We start from the raw sequence: 21,645 nt of genomic DNA on the forward strand, positions 1-21,645 counted from the left end.
TTTTTCTTTATCATGACATATGTGGTCAAACCATTGACTCCCATGGATGCGCTCCAGACATTCACCACCATTTTGAATTTGAGCAACATTCAACCAATCCTATCAAAATGGGATTACATTTCATACCATTCAACCCTTTAAAAATTCTTATAAGTATTATTTGATATGATTGACAATACTTTCACAAGGCAGCTTCCTCCTCCCATCTATTTTTTCTCTGAAAAAAAATACGGTTGAACATGTGATTAAAACATCATAATTCATGTATCAGACCTCCCCCTAAATATATTTGTCGTAATAATGATGATGGAGTACTTTTTAAAAAGGGCATCATATCAGAGTGCTGACATCCTGTTCATCAGGGAGTTCACAAAATGTCAGACAAATATGTGGAAACTTAAATCTCAGCATAGGATTGGAAATCAGCATGCATGGTGAATATGATTTACAAACTGTTACTGGCTCCTTTATACATATGTAACTCCTGCCAGGTTAAATCATATGATAAAAACATGCCAGACATAAGATTCACCGTAATGCTGTTTCACTGTGTTTGGAAGTGTAGAGAGACATTAAAATATTTTAGAAAGCAGTAGGTGATGTGAGAAGAGTATTTCAGATCCAACTAATTTGTTTTTACTTGGTTTGTTTCCAAAAGGAAATAATTATAATAGAAATGAACAAAAACAAATCACTGTCAGTTTACTCAGTGCTAAAAAGATAAGAGCTTTGTTTTGTAAGAACCAAAACAACAGAATAAAATTAACCAAACAAAATATTTGAAAAGGTTTGGGAACATTCTCAACTTTGTAAATAACTTGGACTTTATCTCAACCATGCAGTATTTGAACTGGTGTTCTTTTTTTCATGAACACTTGTTTTGGAAATGTGGATTGCCGTGTTTTATTTTAGAGGAGTTTGCTTTTTCATGTCTGTCATTGCTTGTGCTTACAGTCAATTTAGAATCACCAGTTAACCTAACCCCATGCATGTCTTTGAACTGTGGGAGGAACCCTGAGTGCTCAGAGAGAACCCACAGATGCACAGGGGGAACACGCGAACTCCTTAGAGAAAGGCCCCAGGCTGGATTTGACCTTCTTGTGGTGCTAACCGCTGCAATAGCATGTTGCCCTGCTTTTTTTTTTTTTTTTTGTTAAAGAAAATTAAAGATATTATCCAAAAACATCAACCCCAATAACTCTGAGCAATCCTCTGTTTTCCTTTTGAACTGTGATGTAAAAGGTGCTGGTGGCAAAGGCATTCATGCTTGTAATTCACTGGTTATTGGACGGCGCAGGTGTAATTAATAGCATTAATAATGGCCCAGTTACATTTAGCGTTGGGTTTTCCATGGCACATTGCATGAGCAAGTCATTATGGCCCTTCTGGGGCACTTACATTTAACTGAATCATTGATAATATTATTACTTCCACCTCTATTTTTTGTGCAATGACAAATCAAAAGGTCTGCAGTAAAAACAAAGGTCAAGGCTGTTTAACCTGCTCATGGCCCCCACGTAAAGAAATAAAATTCATGACACTGGCATGATTTGGCATGCCACCGGGCAATGTATCTGTGGTGTTCAGGGGTTTGTAGTGAAGCCCTTCCAAATCTGCCTTACTATATCACTACATTACTAAAATGAAAGAAACAACTCATCTCCCAATGTGTGTTCTGTTTTTATCAGCAGATGAGAAGAAGATGGCTATTAAGCACTTGTTAACATTTTCTCTTCCCAAGGCTATCCCTGGGTGTGTCACTTCCATGATTCTGTGGCTCAGGGTGCTCCTCATGGTTCAGTCAGTCAACAAGTTAATCTTTGAAGAGTTAATGTGGGTGGGATGGGCTGGGAATTGTGGGGGCAGCACCCGCCCCCACCCCACCCCACCCCTTCTTGCTGACAAAAAGCTAACCAGGTCAGTGCTTTAATTCGAGTCACAGGGGATACAATTACTCTCCCACCATGACATTCATCTGCAGCTCTATAGTGCGAACGGCTGCGCACGTCCGTGTGCACGCGAGCATTATAGCACGTCTCTTTGGCTCTGTACTGAAGTGAGTAAAAATGCACTGAATATTCCCATTGTTCCTAAATTCATTCAGAAAATATTGCCTTGAGTGCAGTGCATCAACTTGAAAGCTATATGTTGTCATGTGTTCTGAGAAACTGAGATGAGGGAGAGTGAAGAGTGTGCTAAAAGACTCTGTAATTTGATTTTGACTCTTCTTCTATATCATCACTTGCAGAAAGTCCCCCCTGACTTTTCCACAACCCTTCACAAGAAGCAGTAAACCTTTCCATCCATTATAATATTCGACAATGGTATACCTTTTTTATTTTTCTTTGTAAATTATATGCTCCGTGTGTTTCATATTTTCATTTTCTTTCATCAGCGGCTTATTAGTACAACTGAATTTCCATTTTATCCTAATTGCTTACAAATGCTTCTACAATTTGTCAAATCAGGATACACAAATAAATATGTGGCAAGCACAGGGATTTAGGAGAAGGAATTCTGCTTTGCACTGTAATATGCAAGCAAAAAATCAGTCCCCCATATGTGTGAGCAACAGCAAAGCAATGGTTTTTCTCCCATGTCTTATCTTTAATTAACAAACACAAAGATAAGCTTTCTGTCTGTCTGTGCCATCTCTTCTTTATCTTTAGCTCTCCTCTGGATGCGCTTCCTGTGAACACAGTGAAAAGGGAGATCCATAACTTGTATCATCAAAAGTAATATTGAAACTCCAAAGAAAGCTGCCGTTAATAATAAAAATAAAAAAAAACTCCCACAGAATCCACTTTCTTGGGTTAGCCTGTGAATGGTTTCATGCTCATGATAAGAACCTTTCCCTCCTGTTCTCTCTCTAAACTAAAGCCGCTCTCTGTCACCAGGTACTTTCTCGCTCTGGAATGTTTTTCAGCCGTTCAAGAGCTCTTTCATGAAGGCCAGAGAGGTATTGAGAGGGCTTCAAGTTTGCAGCGGAGTAAAGATCGGTTAAATTAGTCCACCTCCTGCTCAGATGCTTCTTTTATTCTGTGGGTCAGTACTTACCTCCCTGTTTACCCACATAAATTGTTCCCTCTCCCTGCGCTCTGTCTAAGCTCTTTCTCCTACACAAGTGTCTGTGTGCACTGTGAGAAAGAGGGAAAAGGAATTTTATCAGTCAGATCAGATATTCTAAACGCTGTACTGTACTTCTAAATCATAGAAGAGTTCATGATCTGGCTGCTTACATACCACACAGACTGAAATGAAAGGGCTGCAGCTGGAGCCACAGCTTCTGCAACCACTTACAAAACAAAGGTGACATCTGCTGGCTAAAACAATGAACTCTTTACATGCAGATTTAGACTTACTTTTACTGGAGTTTTTTCTATTGTAGATTTAATGAAATCGAACCTGATCATCCTGAAACGTGTTACAGATAATTCTATTATTAAATAGTTACTTTATAGTGACTCTGTAATGTTTTATTCAAGGTTAAATAACATGTGTTTCATCTCTCCGGTTTAACTTACACACCAGCAAATGCAGAACTTTAATAGTGCAATAATAAGAACTGATCTTAGAAAGGATATGAGTAGAGAATAAGTCCTCAAATTCTGTTATGGATAAATACTCACAACTAAGTGGCAATTCAAATGTGCATAAAAATATTCACTATCTCCAATTCTGTAACATAAATACACAAAAATAACTCTCACTGGATAACATTTCTAAAACCTTGTCATGATTCTTGTGAAATCAGCCACATTTAGAGTGTGTCCATACAGCAACTACACCAGAATCAGGTGTAATTTTTTAACATATTTTTTTGTTCTTTATTATAACAGGAGATTGGACAATAAAGCTAGTAGAAGACAGACATTGTAATGAATAAATAAAATCTACCCTGCAGAGCTTAAGTTCATATACAAGGATAAATATTCAAAACTATGTTGCACTTTCAATATCTGTAATTCTGTAACATAAACAGAAAAAACCCTTCTGCCTCTGACTAGATCAAATTTTTATAAAAACATATCATAGGCTATAACTGATGACACACACACACGTTTTGCTAAACCACACAGTTAGAACACAGTTAGCGCTGAAATCAGGACAAAGGTGATGGTTTAACACTGGTTTTAAAGCCAAATGTAAAATAGTATTTGAAGACATGGCAGAGAGTTTGATCTCTGAGGCCGTATATGAGCGGGCTCAAGCACTTTGGGAAAATGATGAGACCCACAAAGAGGACGTACTGAACATGAATAGCCACATCAGGAGGCACTTTCAACATCATGCTGGGGTTTATCGTATTAAACAGGGTGGAGGTGAGATACAGCCACAGCTGAAGCCTTATTGGTATGACACCCTCTAGATGAGGCTAACTTCACAGTGATCATGATCGCAGTGTATGTATAGATAATAATCATGCTCACAAACACAAAATAGAGAATGGTGAAGGCCATGTTTAAAGTCACATAAACTTCTAGGCGAAAGACACTGTTTCTGATGCAGAATGACTGCATGGGGAAGCTCGTCTTCTCCATCCTGACAAACAGGAAAAGTTGTATGAATGAGTCTAAGGAGGCCACCATCCACATAACGGCAATGGCTTTACCCGTCGACCTCGGCGTGGCAAAGCTGGGGTGCCTCAGCGGAAAACAAACTGCAACATATCTCTCCAAAGACATCACGGCAAGGTTGAGGGGAGACTTTTTAAAAGTGACGGCCGCAACCAGTGAGACAAAAACACACACATAGTTGATCATTCTGACCATCGTCACGGCAAAGATGTAAAGCATCACAGTCATCAGCAGCTGCACAGAGTCACATATGAGCAAATGACCAAACAGGATGTACCGGGAGGACTCTAGTAACAGAGGCTTCTTCAACAGGGCAAACATCATGCATACAGGAAGAAGAAACATGGCAACATAGACAGCGCAGCTTTGACTGAAGTCTGAAACAGCAACGACTGGAACTCGGCTGTTGTGCCATTCATGACTGCAGCTTCGCACCGTGTCTGCAAAGGCATGAAAAACAAAAACACTGACTGATTTTTAATATTATAAAGAATTCTGAAAAGTGTAGTTTGTGCAAGATGATTCTGTCAAATATCACAAAAAACCCCACATAATTAAACAGCATCAAAGTGAGAAATAAGTGCCAAACCTAGATGGAAACTATGAAGTTATATGCTTTGCAGACATATTACTTACATGTCACCTGTGTGGTTTGACTTCATTTGGCAAACAAGTGAACAAATGTGAGGAAAGAACAGCAGCCTGTCATGTCCTTTTTATAGGTGAGCCGTGTCCTGACATCACCATCTGTGTCAGCTTCACAACCAGTCAACACTCTGCATTAGCTGTGGAGTGAAAGTTTGGCCAAGTTGTCTAACTGATGTTATCTTTCCATCTACTTTTAACTCCACTTACCATTAAAAGATATCACACAGTTTGTTCTACATTGTGTGACCTTCACTTGTTTTGTATATATTTCTCTTTGTGGTATATATTTCTCCTGTTTTGTTATGTATTCCTGTTGTCTTACCGTTTACATTTTATCCATGCACAGTTGGTGTGGAGCACCCATAATTTTGTACATGTACAATGACAAAGGGCTCTTCTCTTCTGGTGACATTTTCCTGTTTAGGGAACACTGCAGGAATTAGATATCCCTTTTTCCTTTTTAACATATTTTGTTTTCTTGAAATTTTATTATTATCATTCAAAAAGAGCATGGGAGAAGACATGCAGCAAATTACCTGGGGTGATTATACCCAGACCTCTGTTGTTGCTCTACAGCACCCAAGCTGCCTGCTCAACCCAGTGAGCTGCACCAGCACTCCAGAATCAGATATTCTTTTAATAGGCAATTTAATGTGAGTCATTAAAGAGATCAGTGATGCCGTTTGAGTTTTCTCTGTGAATAGTTGATGACACAAATAAGCCTGAAAAGGGAATCACACGTCAAACATATATTTAATATGCCGTTTGTGGCAGCAGATATGAATTTTAAAAACATATTTCTTTTTTTCTTTTGGGTCTAATGCTGCTGGAGGCTTGTTGTTTTCAGTTCTTCCTGCTGACAGCACTAATGTCCATGTATCAGTATCACTTCACTCTTGTTTTTCATAATAAGATGATTCACCTAGACGATAATAAAACCCAACTGGATCTTTTCAGTCAGATTGTAAGAGAAAACAGGTAACTCCCGTGCATTTCTTCATGGGTCCTTGATTAATGTACATTATGCTTTTAAAACCAATAGACAACAGAAGTGCAGTGTAACACAGATTGCCATTTTCTTTTCTTCTTTTCTAAAACCAAGCAAATAAAAAATGAAACATAATTTGCTGGGCCCATAAACTTTGCCCCAAGCAGCCATTATTTCAGTCAAATGAGTCATCAGAGAAGCTAAAGCAAATAACAAAACTTAAAAAACACACAAACAAACAAAAAGACACTAAAAACTACAGTTTTCTTATTTATTCATAGACACCTGCTGTATTTTGTGCAGAGGAAAACTGTCTCGAAAGCTGGGCCTTAGGTACAGCTCCAGAGGACAATGTTATATCATGAGTGCCCATTACATTAAATCTAGTGAGATTGCTGGGGTCAGTTCTGCACTGTTTGTTGAAGGCAAGAATTATAAAGACATTTCACATTTGTTTATAGCAGGGGTCCTAAAGATTTGATCACGCATTGTCAATTCAGTGAGCTAATGTATTATTTATTTGCTATTATTTGTAATGTCTGTTCAAAGGAGTCGTCAGTTACGCCTTACGTATGTATAAGTGAACTCAAAGTAGAAATGTCATTACACTACAAAGCGTGACCTTTTTTTACTCACATCAGGTCCGTTTTATCCTCTGAGGATCATGAATTATGGTGTCATATTGCGAGATTAGGTATTAAACACCCTGGCCCATCAATAGATTGGATAGATATTCACTATAAGGTAATATCATGTAATATAGTAGAGTTTTATTGATAGAAGGAACCAATTTGTTGACCCCGTTTAAGTATTTCAGCACCACTGCATCATGGACAGCTCCTGCATATTCATGAGGCTGTAGTTGTGTAACTAACACTGACAGCTAAGTTGTTTTTTGCTGTTTTCTTTTCTTCTTTTCTAAAAAAAAAAAAGCAAACAAAAAAATAAAACATCATTTGCCAGGCCCATAAACTTTGCCCCTGTTGGGAGCGGTGCACGTCAGCTCTGTTTACAGACTCAGATCACAAAATAATCTCAGAGGCTTCCACTCTTTGGAGGACAGTCATTATGGCTCATTAATAATTCAGGTGTTTATACTGCACATCTCTGCAACATATTTCTCACTCTGATAATTCACTGAGGGACAATTAAAAACCTTTTGTTATTCCATGGAGTGTATGAAGGACATGAGGAAAAAGATGTCACCTTTTTCATAAAGTTTAGAAACTGCAGCCAACCTTGGATTTTTAATCTGCAGAATCTCGGATTTCCATATCTGTGATGATTTTGGAAAAGAAATGTTTAATACAATTTCATACTGCCACTGTTTCTGCTAATTATATACATGAGCTACACATGCTTCACAAAAAATAATGATGGGAATGAATGCCATGGTAATATCATGAATGATTGTACAGCATAAACTTCTTATCCACACGGGCTCAAATGTGCACATTTATCTCTATTAATATTTAGTTAAACCCTTGTTGGCTAGTTTGACCTCAACTACATGCTTTTGGTAGCCATCAACAAACTTCTGGCATAACTCTGGCTGGATATTTTTACCACTCTTTTTGACAGAAATCATTAAAATTTTTGGGTTTCTTGGCACAGACCAACTTTTAAATGCAGTGGACATATTTTCAGTAGGGTCGAGGATACTTACCGTTAACGTGCTTTATCCATTCCAAAACAAATTTTAACATCATTTTTCTGCTGGAACACCCAACGGTGTCCAAGATTCAATAATCTAGCTGCTGTAAACTGTGTGTTGAAACATTGCTGGACAAGAGCTGAATGTGCCATTCAGGCTCTCACAAACTGGGACACCTGGTCAACTTACTTCACCTACTGGATAAAAAAAAAAGTAACAACCAGAACTCACTCAGAACAGCTGAACGTTCTAGTAGTTATTCTAGTGCGAACAGCGTAGAAACGATAGAAAACTAGAATAAAGCACAACATGCATATTAACACGCACATAATAAAAGACTGGGTGACACTACTGGCTGCATCCATCTTTAATCACTGTTTAAATTCAAACATTAAACACACATTAATAATGATGCAATCACTCAAAATAAAACAGGAGAGCATTACAAATCGGAAATTTAAAAAAAATAAAAATAAACAAAAAGGAAACATACAAGCAAATCCGATGATTTAAAATAAAAATAAGGCAAAGCAGAAAGGCAAAAATATCAACATGACAAAAGCATAATAATAATAATAATAATAATACTAATACTAATAATAACAATAATAATAATAATAATAATAGCAGCTATATTTTCCTTAATTTGCTGTTAAATTGGACAATGATGTTGATGAATCTTGAGACATTTCTTCTACGGCTGCTGGCTATATGTAGACGCAAAACTGGAAATTAGCTGCAGAAAAAGATAAGAAAAATGGAACGAAGTAAGATGAGGTGAATTTTTCATGTGTCTCTACCATTACCATTTACTGCAGCCTCTATGACAGGAACAAGCAAGGATAAATTCCTTATCAATTTAAAAATCTAGATTTTTATTGTTAAAGCAGAACTGAAACAATTATCATATTATTCTACATATAATTAATGCACCTCTTGAAAATTTAACAACCTCATTCCTTAGTAGTGAGCTCACTTACCACAGGTATCCCTCCTTAAACTCAGTGAATTTGTGCCGAACCATAAATGTTGCTAGTGCATCTGCTACCTAGCAACAGATGTCAGAGGAGCAAGTTAAAAAATTGAAAACAGACATAACACGCAGCACGCATACATAAATATATAACGTTATGGGCCTCTGACAGTACATGAGTACAGTGCCAGTAAATTCGGGTAAGAACGCTCACTTTCTCAGGTGCATCCTCATGAACAGCGTGACCGCACTGAGGGAGGACCTGCATCTGAAACTTTCCTGCAAACAAATAATATTTTTTTTTAAAAATGTGTGTATTCTTACAAAAAAATTGCAAAAAAAAGGGAGAAACAAACTGTGCACTTTACCCTGCATCTGTCCAATGGTAAGATCTTTGTCAAGCCTGTCCACTCCTGTACAACGAGATAAGTCAGTCGTGAAACTGTGCAGTCAGTGTGTCTGTCCTATTTAAATTACCAGATATTTGAGAAAAAAAAAAAAAAAAAGAATAAATCGAACCTGCGAGAAGGAGCAGTTTTGGCACAGGGGTGGTGAGAAAGAGGGCAGACAGACCCTTGAACCAACCCTCCCAATATTTTTCTGTCTTGGACAGCTCTACTCTCCAGGTGAAGATGCTCTCCTTTTTCGTCTGTGTGAAAGAATTCAAATACTCTTTTATAGCTTTCAATTTGTTTCCAAAACACCTACAGATGACAAGAGAAAACTAAGGACTGAGAGGCCAAACCTCCTGGTCATCCTCCTTTGCTCTTTTCTTGCTGGATTCTTCTTCTGCTTCCTCATCTTCCTCTTCTTCTATAATACCTTCACCAATGCTATTAGACACCCCTGAGCTGCTGGTGGATTCCTCACATCTGTAAACGTCACAAGAGAGGAAATTGAAACGGTCAGTAAAAGCCACAAACCCACATAGCACATACTGCAGAGAAGAGAGAGCCCAGACACACTTTTTCACTTGGCCTCCCATGGACACCCGGGCTGACTCGATGTTTCGGATCTGGCCACTCTTCACACTGAAAGGAAAATGTCACCTTTAGGCACTTGTATACAATAATTAAGAATTAAAGCTCTTCAAAGTAAGGCACTACAATGAACAAGTAAATAAATAAAGCACATTTAGTTTCAGTGTGCTTTGGGCAAATAACACTTGGCACAATTTGCAAACTAAAAGACAGAATATATATGTGTGATGTAATCTAATCAAACAAAAAGGTGCAGCAGTGTGGCTCACTGTTTAACATTTACCTCCACTCAATCGCATTTTCCAGAGATTTAAATGTTTTTGGCCGACTTCTGAGGAAATTCTGCATACTGTTTAAAGCATCCATTGCTGTCCCTGAGTGTTAACACAAACAAAATTATTTAACAAACCCACAATTAGTGCTTATGCCATTTATTACCAATATTCAGAATAACAACTTACATAACTATCATTTTACATCATTAAAAAAAAAACAACAACCCAAAAACCTGAAACAACTAACAACATAAAATGAAAGAACTGACGAATGCTCTCATAATAATCAATGAGAGCATTCTGTATTGGAAAAGACCCAATCATGTGATCTGCTCATGTTGTTGCACAGACTCGTGCACACAGTTTTAAGTGTTTAAGTATACTCATTGTTTTTCTTTGTTCCCAGTATTGAGAGCATTGATTAGCATAACATTTGTTCAAGTGCTCTGGTGGAACAAGCCAGTCACTGATCAAATTTGGACTGTTAATGAAGCTGTACCAACATGCGACTTTGCCCGTTTGAAACAGAAGAACAACTTGTGGGGAAAGAACTTTGGAAACCTGATTTTGGACAAAGTCCCCAAACCTCTGGTGCCTTTGGGCAGGCGATTCTATAAATAGAGTTTTTATGTCCTGGTGATCATTTAAGCCATTTTCAGTCTCCTCAGTCATTTAGGTAAGGGCCTCAAAGTAACTGCCCAAATAAGTGACCTGAGGCGTTACCAGAGCAACTTGCAGGATTCGTGTTTAACGACTTTGGAAATATGAACTTATCTGCAGAGCTTACCCTCTACAACATCAATGACGCAGAGACCAAGCAGGGATGGTATATGATTGGCAGTGGCAGTGTGAACTGCAATGGCCCCTCCCATGCTGTGTCCAATAAGCATGATTGGAGGTGGGTTGTCTCCATAAAGTGCCTCCACCACTTTGCCAATATCCCTTTGGGGAAGAAAAAAAAAGAAGCAGCAAGAATATAACCTGTCAGCCTGTTTTTCGGTTATGATTGAAACTCTAATCAGGAAGCTAGTAACTACATTTTACATTTTACACCGCAATCAATAATCCAAATGTTAGCCACAGGAAGTCACCACACTCTTCCCACGTTTAATGAGCGGTGAAACCAAAATTTTCTTAATTAAACTCATGCCTGCTGGATCATCACCACCTTCTGTGGCGTCCCATATGTTCCTGTGATGTAAACCCAAGAAGCAGATGTTTAAAAATCATTCCCACAAAAACTGTGTTCTCTTAAAGACTTACTTCGCCATCGTGTCCGCAGAGAGATCCTCAGGATTTTTCACTTTAGTGTCACCTGCAGGCGATGACAGAGATTTAACTCATTTGTTCCATATAAACCGAGGCAAAGAATGCAATAATCCTCAAACCACGTGCAAAGATAAAAACTTGCTGTGTCCTGCAACCTACCATGAGCTCGGAGGTCCATAGCTACCACCCTGCAGTTAATCCTGCTGTATGTGATGGCCTGCAAGAACATAGATCGAAATCATTTCAATTAAATAGATCACAGATGATATGTTGACATTAAAAAAAAAACAAAAAACAAAACTTTATAAATGTTCTTCACAACATTGCTGTTAACTTTAATGTAGACTGCTAACAGATCATAAAGCGTCTGTAATAGTTATGAAGCTCACAGTGAACACCGCCCAGGATAGTGCAGAGTGGCCTCCTCCGTGAAGCAGGAGCAGCACAGGACCATGGGAACCACTGCAGTAAATTCTGAAAATGTTCACAGCGGTCAAAGAAATACTAATTGAAAGAATAATGAAGTAAGCAGATGCTTGTCCAACAATAATGCACATTAATCTTCTGCATATATTCTAGTCATGTAGCACAATGATATGAGGAGTTAAATCTGAAGACTTGGACCCAAAGTGTGTGTCATTCATGCTCAATTTCCTCTTACAAACTGGAACAGCAGTCAAGGATATATCTTTGCCGTTTTCATTTTCCACCACCACGTCTTCCATGGTTTCAAAATACTGACTCCAGGGCAGAGGGGAGAAATCTCTCTTACGCCCAGGTCTGTAATAAAAGAACAAAAGTAAATAAGTAACCGAATCCATATCTGATGTGATTCAACACTGCAACAGGACTGTTAAACTTTGTGGAAGCAATTGAAAGACAAAAATACTCCAGACTAAAAATAACTCTCCCCTTCTTTTCACATCATCAAACATTGCAATAATAAAAAATAGAAAAATAAACAAAAAGAAAAAAAAATTAATAAAAAAAATAACAAAAAACAAAATAGAATTTAAGCATAATCATCATGTTCATCTGGCAAAGGTAAAGGAAAGGTGTGTCAGAGCATTTATTTTACGAATTCATTGTAATTTGTTGCTGATTAAAGTATTACAGAGTTAACAGTTCATTTATATTCAAGCCATTTTATAAGATACACCTCGCCAGTACTGAGCTGGACCCCGCTTTACTTCACAGCTTCCTTAATTGTTCAAGGCATAGATTCAACAAGGTGCTTGAAACATTCCTCAGATTTTGCTCCAAGATGACATGATAGCATCACAGCTGCTGCACATCAATAATGTGAATCTCCCTGTTCCACCCCATCCCAAAGGTGCTCTATTGAAATGAGATCTGGTGACTGTGGAGGCTATCTGGGTACAGTGAACTCACTGTCATGCTCAAAAAGCCAGTTTGAGACGATTTTTTACACGGGGCGTTATCCTGCTGAAAGCAGCAATTGGATCACAATGATCCCTTTAACACTTGTGTTTTTATTTGTTTTACTTCACTCTTCTGCTGGCTTAGCCTTATTTCTCCAGAAAGCACGGAGAGTGCTTTGCTTTGATTTAAAACACGTCCTGGCATGCAGTACTTGTGTGAAAAATAAGAACAACAATAACAACAACTGATGATGATGATGTTAGCCTTCACTAGATACGCTATGCAAATGGAAACAAGAGGTGGCACAAACCCAGCATCTTTAAATGTTGACAATAACCTCTTGGAGAACTAAAATAACTTCAGACACAGATTTCATGCCTTGTCACGAATGCTTCCGCCCTCACAAATCACATTAATTTTCTACTGACACTGTTTTTCAGACTTAAAGGATATCCTTTTAATTTTAAATGCTAACACGCAAAAGCGCCAGGCTAAATCAATCAGTGGTGTACAACACTGATTATCTCATCTCTAGTAGCAGATGCAGCTAACCTAGCCGGGCTAAAGCAATCAGTTAAGCAGTGCAATTCAGTGACAGTGTAAATATACGATTACACTTCCTGGCTTTGGGAATAAAAAAAACACAACCGGCGTGATGGTGCACACAACTAAACGTCACGATAAAAAAAGCTGCTAAGATCCTAGCTAACTCACCCCATTTTCATTTTGGAGCCAGACTGAAAACCACCTGCCATGGGAGGTCTGGAGGCTAACAGGTTCAAATGCAACTGTTTCTCCATGTTGTCAAAAGTGACGCCGGTCTTTGTCAGGAACTCTTTGATGTGACCTTCTCTCGCTTTCGCAGCATATGATTATCTTCGACACCTACACCGATGTTAGCCAGACATTGGTTAAACTGCGTTTGCCTGGCAAGCTAACGGCTAGCGTCCTTCTTCTTCTGCAGCTGAAATGACGGTCTCTTTTTCTCAGATGATTGACGCAGATTATTTCACAGCATCGTCGCCATCTACTGGCTACAAATTCAACTGCAATTCAAAAGCGGCTTACACTTCATAGCTTTCAGCAGTTCGGAGTACCGTGAATGAAAGTCAGACTGCTTCCAATAAAGACTGAGACTGATTATTATGAACATCAAGTGTAAACCCAGTTAAGTATACTAGCGTGATGGCTAGCGCTGTCAGTTTATAGCAAAAAGGATGTGGGTTTAAGTCCATCTGCCCTCTTTGCAGACTGCATTACCTGGCCTCAACGTACCTCAACCTAAAGTTATGCATGTTTGAGAAGAAGTGATTTTAAACTAGCTGTAGGTTTGAGTAGTTGTCTGCCCTGTGACAGACTTGTGCAGGTTGTATCTCCCCCTCTTGCCCCGTGACAGCACGAAAAGCCTTCCCCCGTTGTGATCCCAAACTGGATAAATGGAAGAAAATGGAGTAATGGGTAAAAAAAACATAGATATTTTAATTCCACCCATATTTTTGGTCAGCTAAATTTTTGGTCAACTAAATTCAAGTAATCTTATTTATTTATTTATTTTTTGTAATACTAAAGCTGTTTTTCATTAACAATGGGATTATGTTAACAGAACTTAAACATGCTGTTTTATGCTACCCTAACTTAATACTCTTAGACTATTTTTATGTGATTTTAAATAATAAATAAACAGTGTAGAACTGTTATTCCACTTTAGTTACTTAGTGAGCAGTAATGTAAAGGAGTAATGTAATTAACTGCCTTCTCAAATTCAACAACAAAGTTACAGCTGCTGATTCTCTAACTGGTTACAAATAACATTGACTTGCATTAATTTTTTGTAGCAAGCAATGATTCACTCTTCATAAACATCACTGGGCCTGTATTGTTACACTAACCAGAGGTTAACTTTAGTCATGAAGACACCTATGGTGTCACAGACATAGACAGCATCAAATCTTTTCACAGCTTTGCTATAGTTACATTAAAGGAAAATGAACTGTGAACATAAATGAACCAACAGCTATAAGTATGGTATACATGATCCTCTATTCTGTCTTCCAAGAGCCAAACCTTCAGCATGTTCTCAAATCACAAACACCGAAACACAACTTTGTATACAGCTCTGTATTTAAAAGCAGCACTTGAAAAACTCTGTTGTGTCACAGTCTGCTGCTTTACGTAGGTCGAATGTTCAGGTCAATTCAGTTTGATCTATATAGCACTAAATCGCAACAACAGTTGCCTCAATGCGCTTGTTGTGAGCTGGACCCAAATGTAGATGCGTGAAGGCAGAGTAAGTAAAACAAAAAGCGAGAATTCAGAAAAAAACCCCCCAAAACAACAACACTCCTGTATTTATATATATGCGTGTGTTTTAGGTCAGTAGTATATATGTTTTTTTAGCTTACTATACAATTCTCAAACACAGACTGGCAGCAGTGCCCGTCCAAGAATGTGACCCACTATGTCCCGCTTCCTCATAGTAATTTTAGTGCTACTCAGCCTGTGAACAGAAGTTCAATGTCTTCCAAAGCTCTGTCTGTATGACAGTGGGCGCAGGCAGTTTTAAAGGTGTGGGTGTTTCCAGTGAGAGAAGGCATCAAGTTACATTACTTGACATGTAATTTTTAAAGCCTGACACATATAAGGTGCAAAAGTAAACACACACATTCCAGTAACAAAAACTGTTAACAGGAAATTTAAGTTGTTAAAGTGTGAAACTTTCCAGACACTGAAGTCAAGCGACATAGTGAGAGACATCAGAGCGAATGAATTGCAGTTATGTAAAAAGAACATGTTATGACAGCCGGTTCTCCACAGTTGTAGACTTGTTAATTAGAACGAGAGGACGGGAACAGGTGCTGGTGAGCAAACATAATGAGTCGCATGTAATTTTAGGAGGACTCAGCTGATTATCATCCTAATCAGTCAGCACTGACGCACGTTTTAAGTAGGGCAAAGGTCTCAACACTGAGGAGTATCTGCATAAAGAACCTTTCCAGTTATCTTTTTAAATACTAAGTTGAATTTGTGATATTGTTCAAAAAAGCTCTCTGGAATACAATATTAGGCCATTTTCCAGACTATTCAAGCATTTTTCATCATGTGCTTTACATGAACACTTTTCCTTCCGTATCTTCTCAACAGTGCTTATATTACATTATAATCTCTGTGTTTGTTTTGTAACCCATCAACTCCTTAACAACATGTGTGATCTGATCTTTGCTCACTGATCTAACCTAATATTAGAAGATATCATATAGCCAGTGAGAGCCAAAATAAGCACTACGTTTGAATAAAAATGCAAGCCAAAGCTAAATCCAAACAGTCTGCAAACCCCTGAGTCATCTCTGCTATGTGGAGCCTTTTGCTGTCTTAGTGGAATATCTGTTTTGTGTACGGTGAAAAACTGTAAGTCAGCATAAATGATAAAAGCTGTTGATGAAGTTGGAAAAACATATAAACTTGAGGTAACTACAGATATTAAAAATAAGCTGTTTTAGTGTCCCTTTATTCTTTTCCCATTTAATCATCCAGTGAAGCAGAACCAGGACAATCCAAGTCTGAGTTGATTTTGTGAATGAAGCAAACATGCTGAGCCATGAACCTGTGCCCTACTAACCTTTAAGTGACGCAGCGGCTGACCTTATTTATAGTGTTGTGGAGGATTATTTATAGTGTTTCTCAGCACTGATTTAAAGTTCACAGTATTCAGAGCACAGGGGTGATCGGGTCTGGGGGCTCAGTGTCTTTTTAAGGGGAGGTCACTGCAGACTGGTTGAAGCCAGCCCACTGACTTGTTTACTGGCCCGACTGTGTGCTTAAATGTTTCTCACAGAGTGTTCCCAGGAAACTGTTTTTAGAGAGCAGGTGGTGAAACCACCTCCACCATCTCCTTAACCTTTTCGTGGAGTACAGTATAAATGGATTATTACCTTTCAAATGTCCTGTAATGTCGTTTGACATCACAGGACCCAGTCTGAATATGTTTGCTAAACGTAAATATGTTCTCACTTTACTAATCTCCACCGAATGCCTTGTTTAATATAGAACCTTTATAGCTGTAAATATGAGGAGTGGAAAATATGCAGGTGTAGGGCTTTACTTTGACCCTGTTTACCAAAACTACTTCAGAGTTTCTGAGTAAGTCGTCACACTGAAGATGAATTATGACACTGTTTTATGTGTACAGGGCAATATTGCTATAAAGCAGCAGTTTATGGGAAAGAGGATGTTCACAATAATGTGCAAAAGTCTTGAGCTATGGAAATATAGTGTATAAGTCAAAAACTGAATTTATACAATTCTGATAAGGTTGAAAGTCAGTATTTGGTATGACTGCTTTTATTTTTCAACACAGCCGGGCTTTTCTGCATTTATAATTGCAGCAATTTTGATAAGATTTCAAACACCCCTGGCTGCAATGAAGCCCCAAACTATGACAGAGCATCCACCGAGTTTTACTAATGGCTGTAGATACTCACTGTTGTACTTCCCTCTTGATCTCCTCCCTACACATACTGACAATGATGTGAACCAAACAATTCCAAATTCAGATTCAGATTTTCAGTCCAGTTCTTGTGTAATTTGGATTACCTCAGCCTTTTCTACCTGTTTTGCTTCCTTGAGAATGATTTCTTGTCAGCCATCCTTCCACTGAAACGATTTCTGATGAGGTTTTAGTGAAGAACAGGTGGATGATGAAGGGTCGAGTTCATCATCCTGTTTTTTCATAAAAAAAAAAAAATCATACTATTTCTAATCCGGTTTCTGTATTTAAGGACAACCTTCACACCATGCTGGGACAAGTTTTTTGCAAATAGCTCTTTGGAAATCACCTTGTAGGTGCAAAAACACGATTTTATATCAAACTGTGTTATCTTTGACATATTTTGTGGATTGAACAAAATAAATGAGAAGAAATTAGATATTTTTGTGACACGCTTACCAAAGATCCTAATGATACAATTCAAAACAGGCTCTTTGCTAAGTTGTCTTAGGTGTTAATTGCTTTAGCTGGGTGTGTTTTCTAATTCATTATCAGGTCAGTGTTAAGTGACTTAACGAACAAAAAACATTCTTCTAAAAATGGTTAAAAGACTGGAATGAATATAAGCAAAAAAAGCACCCTGGAGAACTCTGGCTCAGTAGCACCAGGTCTTATCTTAAATAGTTATCTTATCTTGTCTGGCTCCTTGGAAGCAAACAATAAAGAAACAAGGGAGGCTCAAGACTTTTGCACAGTACTGTTACGGTTACAAAATTTAGTAGTGTTGTTTTGGGGACAGAACAACTTCCTGACACATGCTGCAGCAGGTGAATCCTTTGATATTCGGAATATGAGGCTGTGATTTCTGACTTGAGAAAAACTTGGCGACCTGTGACCCAGAATGCAATGGAAAGTCACATGTAAGGAAGCATGCACTCACAGAGAGCCGACACCCCCACCTACAAAGAGTGCACCTCCTCCCCCTGACACTTTCCATTTGGCAGCTGCTCCTCCTGTTGGAAGCAGCTTGTGGGCCTGTTACAAAACAACCCAAATGATTGCATTCAGATGCTCTCTGGACCCACCCACCCTGACCCATGGTATGGATTGGCTACGAAGCATGGCGGTCCCCTTACTTGAATAATTTCATAACTTTTTATTGCTTGCAGGGATGGAGAGATGGGGGATTCCTAAAGCTTCTAAACTTCTAGAGCTAATTCTGTTGCCTGGGCACAAACAGTAAGAAATGATGCGGTGGAAATATTACCCAGCCAGACAAATATCCTGGGCAAACATCTCATGAATCCAGACAGGCCTCCCAGTCTGATTGGCTGCAAGTTACCAACCAATAGAAAAATACAGTTCACCCTGTGATGTCAGCAGAGTAATGTGAGCTGGTATCTGGGGAAGAAAAGCTGAAATTTCACACAAATGCCAAACTCTGGATTCCAAACCTGAAACAATGTTTTTAAAAAAAATCCATGAAACTTTCAGCAGTAAGTTCTTTACCGTGTAAACGGACTCCAAATAGACCTGAATGTTTATGTGTACTCAGAGATTTCATGCCAGGCTGCCATGATGACGGCATCAGGAAGAGATCAACAAGAGCTCAGATATCTGGCTCAGGCTCACAGACTGATAAACATGATATTCTCATAACAGGTGTACAACTTGTTTGGCTACAGCGCATGTAGTCACGTGTAAAAGCTTCCTATAAATTTGGGGAGGCTTCTTCCACATTGGAACAGTAGGCACACAGGAGACGAGAAAACGTATAGGATTAACTACCAAAGAGGACTGTATACATTTTTTCTGCTCATTGGATTATAATTTACTTGGAAAACATATAAGGTAAAAAAAACCCCAACCTTGCATATCTGCTGTGACTTTTTTTAACTCTGTAAATTTTTATTGGCAGTTAATTGAAAATGTCAGTTATATGCTGTTATATTTGCTTCAAGCTGTGAGTTGCTTTCAGCTAAAACTGAGTGAATGATGATTTGCTGAGTTGTTGCTATATGGTTGTTTTTGCAGCGAGTGGTGGTATGCTCACTGGCTCATTTCGAGGAGAGTTTATGGCCCGAGGCATTTCCACAACAGAAGCACATCGAAAGACTAGCCTGTTTCTTGAGAAAACCTGAAACTTGTCACTATCCTTACTCACAGGTTTGTATGACTTTCATCATGAAAAGCATGAAATATATTTTCAGCACATCCAGTGCACTAAATACTACCTGTACACCCAGGTTTATCACAGTTAGTCATTTTAAACAGATCAAACAAAAGTCGTTTAATATGAGAAAATATCAGCAGTTATGCATACAGTCTATTTTTACATTACACGGTTATATCCCGTATTTGGTTGTCCAGGCAGCGATGTTCTTTGGTGCTTTGTGTTACACAACCAAAGGTCTTTGGATCATAAGAGCATATCTTTCCATTCACGTCCTCAGCTGAGGCGCAGCAATGGTTGGCATGAAACCCAAAGATGTGATGCCCTCTGCGGCAGTTAAGTTCTTCGGAGCAGGCACGGCAGCCTGCATTGCCGACCTTGTCACCTTTCCACTGGATACCGCCAAAGTCAGACTGCAGGTTAGACAAACAGTGTTAACCATATGCCTTTAACCTTATGATATATGTCATATTAAATCCTCTTTTATTTGGATCATGTCATGCAGCTTCAGGGAGAGTCTCAGATAGCCGAAGGGGTTGGTGCACTGAAGTATCGGGGCGTGTTTGGCACCATCACCACCATGGTGCGCACAGAGGGGGCCAGGAGTCTGTACAATGGACTGGTGGCAGGCCTGCAGAGACAGATGAGCTTCGCTTCTGTCCGTATCGGCCTTTACGACTCCATGAAGCAATTCTACACCCGAGGCACCGAGAGTGAGTATCAGTGAGCGAGCAACAAGTCTGCTTCTCTTGCACTGCTTCTTTGTGACCAGCATACATATGGCACACAGGTGCAGGGATCGTTACTCGGCTCATGGCGGGCTGCACCACCGGGGCAATGGCTGTGGCTTTTGCACAGCCAACAGATGTGGTAAAGGTGCGTTTTCAAGCCCAGGTCCGACTGGCTGACGGCGAGAGGAGATACAACGGCACCATGGACGCCTACAAGACGATTGCCCGAGACGAGGGTGTACGTGGCCTGTGGAGAGGTACCTGCTTTGCCTTCAAGTCATTCATCTTTATATGAAAATGCCCTCGGCTGTTCTCACAGTTACGATCCTCTTTTGTGTTCCAGGATGCATGCCAAATATCACTCGTAACGCCATTGTAAACTGCGCAGAGCTGGTGACCTACGACATGATCAAAGAACTCATCCTGAAGTACAACCTAATGACAGGTGAGGCCATGAATGAAAGATACAGACAAACATCCCTCAAACGTCTGTCAAATTAACGTGAGAGTTGTGATTACACTTCTGTCCTCCTGCAGACAACATGCCGTGCCACTTCACGGCCGCCTTCGGCGCAGGCTTCTGCACCACAGTTGTGGCTTCCCCTGTGGATGTAGTTAAAACACGTTTCATGAACTCAGGACATGGCCAGTACAGCAGCGCTCTCAACTGTGCCTTCACAATGCTAAGAAACGAAGGACCCACGGCTTTCTATAAAGGGTAAACACACTAACATAACCACAAGGCAAACAGAGATGTTACAAAAGTCCCTTTGAATAATTCTTCACTTGTCTTTCTTTCCTCTTCTTTAGGTTCATGCCTTCTTTCCTGCGACTCGGCTCCTGGAACATTGTGATGTTTGTCACCTATGAGCAAATTAAAAAAGGCATGAGCAGGGCACAGCAGTACTGGGAGTCTCCGTTCTGACCGCAACTAGCCAGACTTTTTTTTTTCAACTCAGGACCGCAAAACACAACAGCCTAACGCACACCACGGTGCAGGGGTGACTACTGACGACTCTTGGTTGGAGACCTGAAAATACAGGAGCATGAAAACACAAGAGTTGACATTAGAAAGAGTTTGAGCAGGAAGACTCCGGGGACATTGTTGCAATATTTAAAATAAAGGTTAGACCTTACAGAGGCTTCATGCATTTTAATGGTCAGAAATTCCATTACAAGAAGCTCCTTCTGGTGTAAACTTCCATGTTTACAAGAATGAAATGAAATAATCACATGAATAATGTTAGGCTGTAAAGTTAGTTTTTTCCTTTAGGCTTTCCATGAAAGCAGAAGACAGTTTATGTCCAACATTACATACCTTAAAGTGACCACAATATGTCTTTCTGGATTGTTTACACTGTTTACCTTTTGTAGTTGTAGTTTAATGTTTTTGCCACTAGATGTGAAAAGTATGTATGATTTGTTGCTGGTCGATGAGTCATGTATATTTTGTGAAATAAAGTACTTTAATTAGTGAAAAATTGTAATTTTCCCCATCCTTTTGTCTGCTA

The 21,645-nt window shown here is 39.1% G+C and overlaps 2 protein-coding genes and 1 pseudogene across 3 annotated transcripts; 1 reads left to right on the forward strand and 2 right to left on the reverse strand.

The window, feature by feature from the left end:
• Positions 1-3,743: 3,743 nt before the first annotated feature.
• LOC109203824 (odorant receptor 131-2-like) lies at positions 3,744-8,151 on the reverse strand (annotated as a pseudogene).
• A 68-nt stretch (positions 8,152-8,219) lies between these two features.
• ppme1 (protein phosphatase methylesterase 1) lies at positions 8,220-13,733 on the reverse strand. Its single transcript, XM_003456789.5, has 14 exons — positions 13,462-13,733; positions 12,051-12,144; positions 11,754-11,846; positions 11,524-11,581; positions 11,359-11,410; positions 10,883-11,037; positions 10,104-10,194; positions 9,806-9,871; positions 9,586-9,712; positions 9,360-9,489; positions 9,209-9,253; positions 9,055-9,119; positions 8,848-8,915; positions 8,220-8,603 (listed from the first exon to the last, which is right to left on the reverse strand). Exons 1-14 carry the CDS (start codon positions 13,545-13,547, stop codon positions 8,600-8,602), a joined length of 1,134 nt encoding a protein of 377 aa, XP_003456837.1. The 5' UTR covers positions 13,548-13,733; the 3' UTR covers positions 8,220-8,599.
• A 5,200-nt stretch (positions 13,734-18,933) lies between these two features.
• Positions 18,934-21,615, forward strand: LOC100702672 (mitochondrial uncoupling protein 2). 2 transcript variants are annotated; one of them, XM_019363847.2, is made up of 8 exons: positions 18,934-19,081; positions 19,265-19,396; positions 19,601-19,822; positions 19,909-20,116; positions 20,194-20,391; positions 20,478-20,579; positions 20,672-20,852; positions 20,945-21,615. In XM_019363847.2, exons 3-8 carry the CDS (start codon positions 19,697-19,699, stop codon positions 21,057-21,059), a joined length of 930 nt encoding a protein of 309 aa, XP_019219392.1. In that variant the 5' UTR covers positions 18,934-19,081; positions 19,265-19,396; positions 19,601-19,696; the 3' UTR covers positions 21,060-21,615. The 2 variants fall into 2 exon arrangements, with proteins under 2 accessions (XP_019219392.1, XP_003456836.1); XM_003456788.4 differs by having other exon boundaries at positions 19,684-19,822.
• Positions 21,616-21,645: the final 30 nt, after the last annotated feature.

This window comes from Oreochromis niloticus, linkage group LG10 (assembly GCF_001858045.2).
Source record: "Oreochromis niloticus isolate F11D_XX linkage group LG10, O_niloticus_UMD_NMBU, whole genome shotgun sequence".
NCBI classification, from domain to species: domain Eukaryota; kingdom Metazoa; phylum Chordata; class Actinopteri; order Cichliformes; family Cichlidae; genus Oreochromis; species Oreochromis niloticus.

Coding starts and splice junctions, on each gene's coding strand:
- ppme1 (XM_003456789.5), bottom strand. CDS start 13,547: ATGGAGAAACAGTTGCATTTGAACCTGTTAGCCTCCAGACCTCCCATG. Junction 11,582..11,753: donor TATCCTGGGCGGTGTTCACT/GTGAGCTTCATA, acceptor ATGTTCTTGCAG/GCCATCACATACAGCAGGAT. Junction 9,713..9,805: donor ATGGGAGGCCAAGTGAAAAA/GTGTGTCTGGGC, acceptor TGACGTTTACAG/ATGTGAGGAATCCACCAGCA.
- LOC100702672 (XM_019363847.2), top strand. CDS start 19,697: ATGGTTGGCATGAAACCCAAAGATGTGATGCCCTCTGCGGCAGTTAAG. Junction 20,392..20,477: donor TGTACGTGGCCTGTGGAGAG/GTACCTGCTTTG, acceptor TTTGTGTTCCAG/GATGCATGCCAAATATCACT. Junction 20,580..20,671: donor GAAGTACAACCTAATGACAG/GTGAGGCCATGA, acceptor GTCCTCCTGCAG/ACAACATGCCGTGCCACTTC.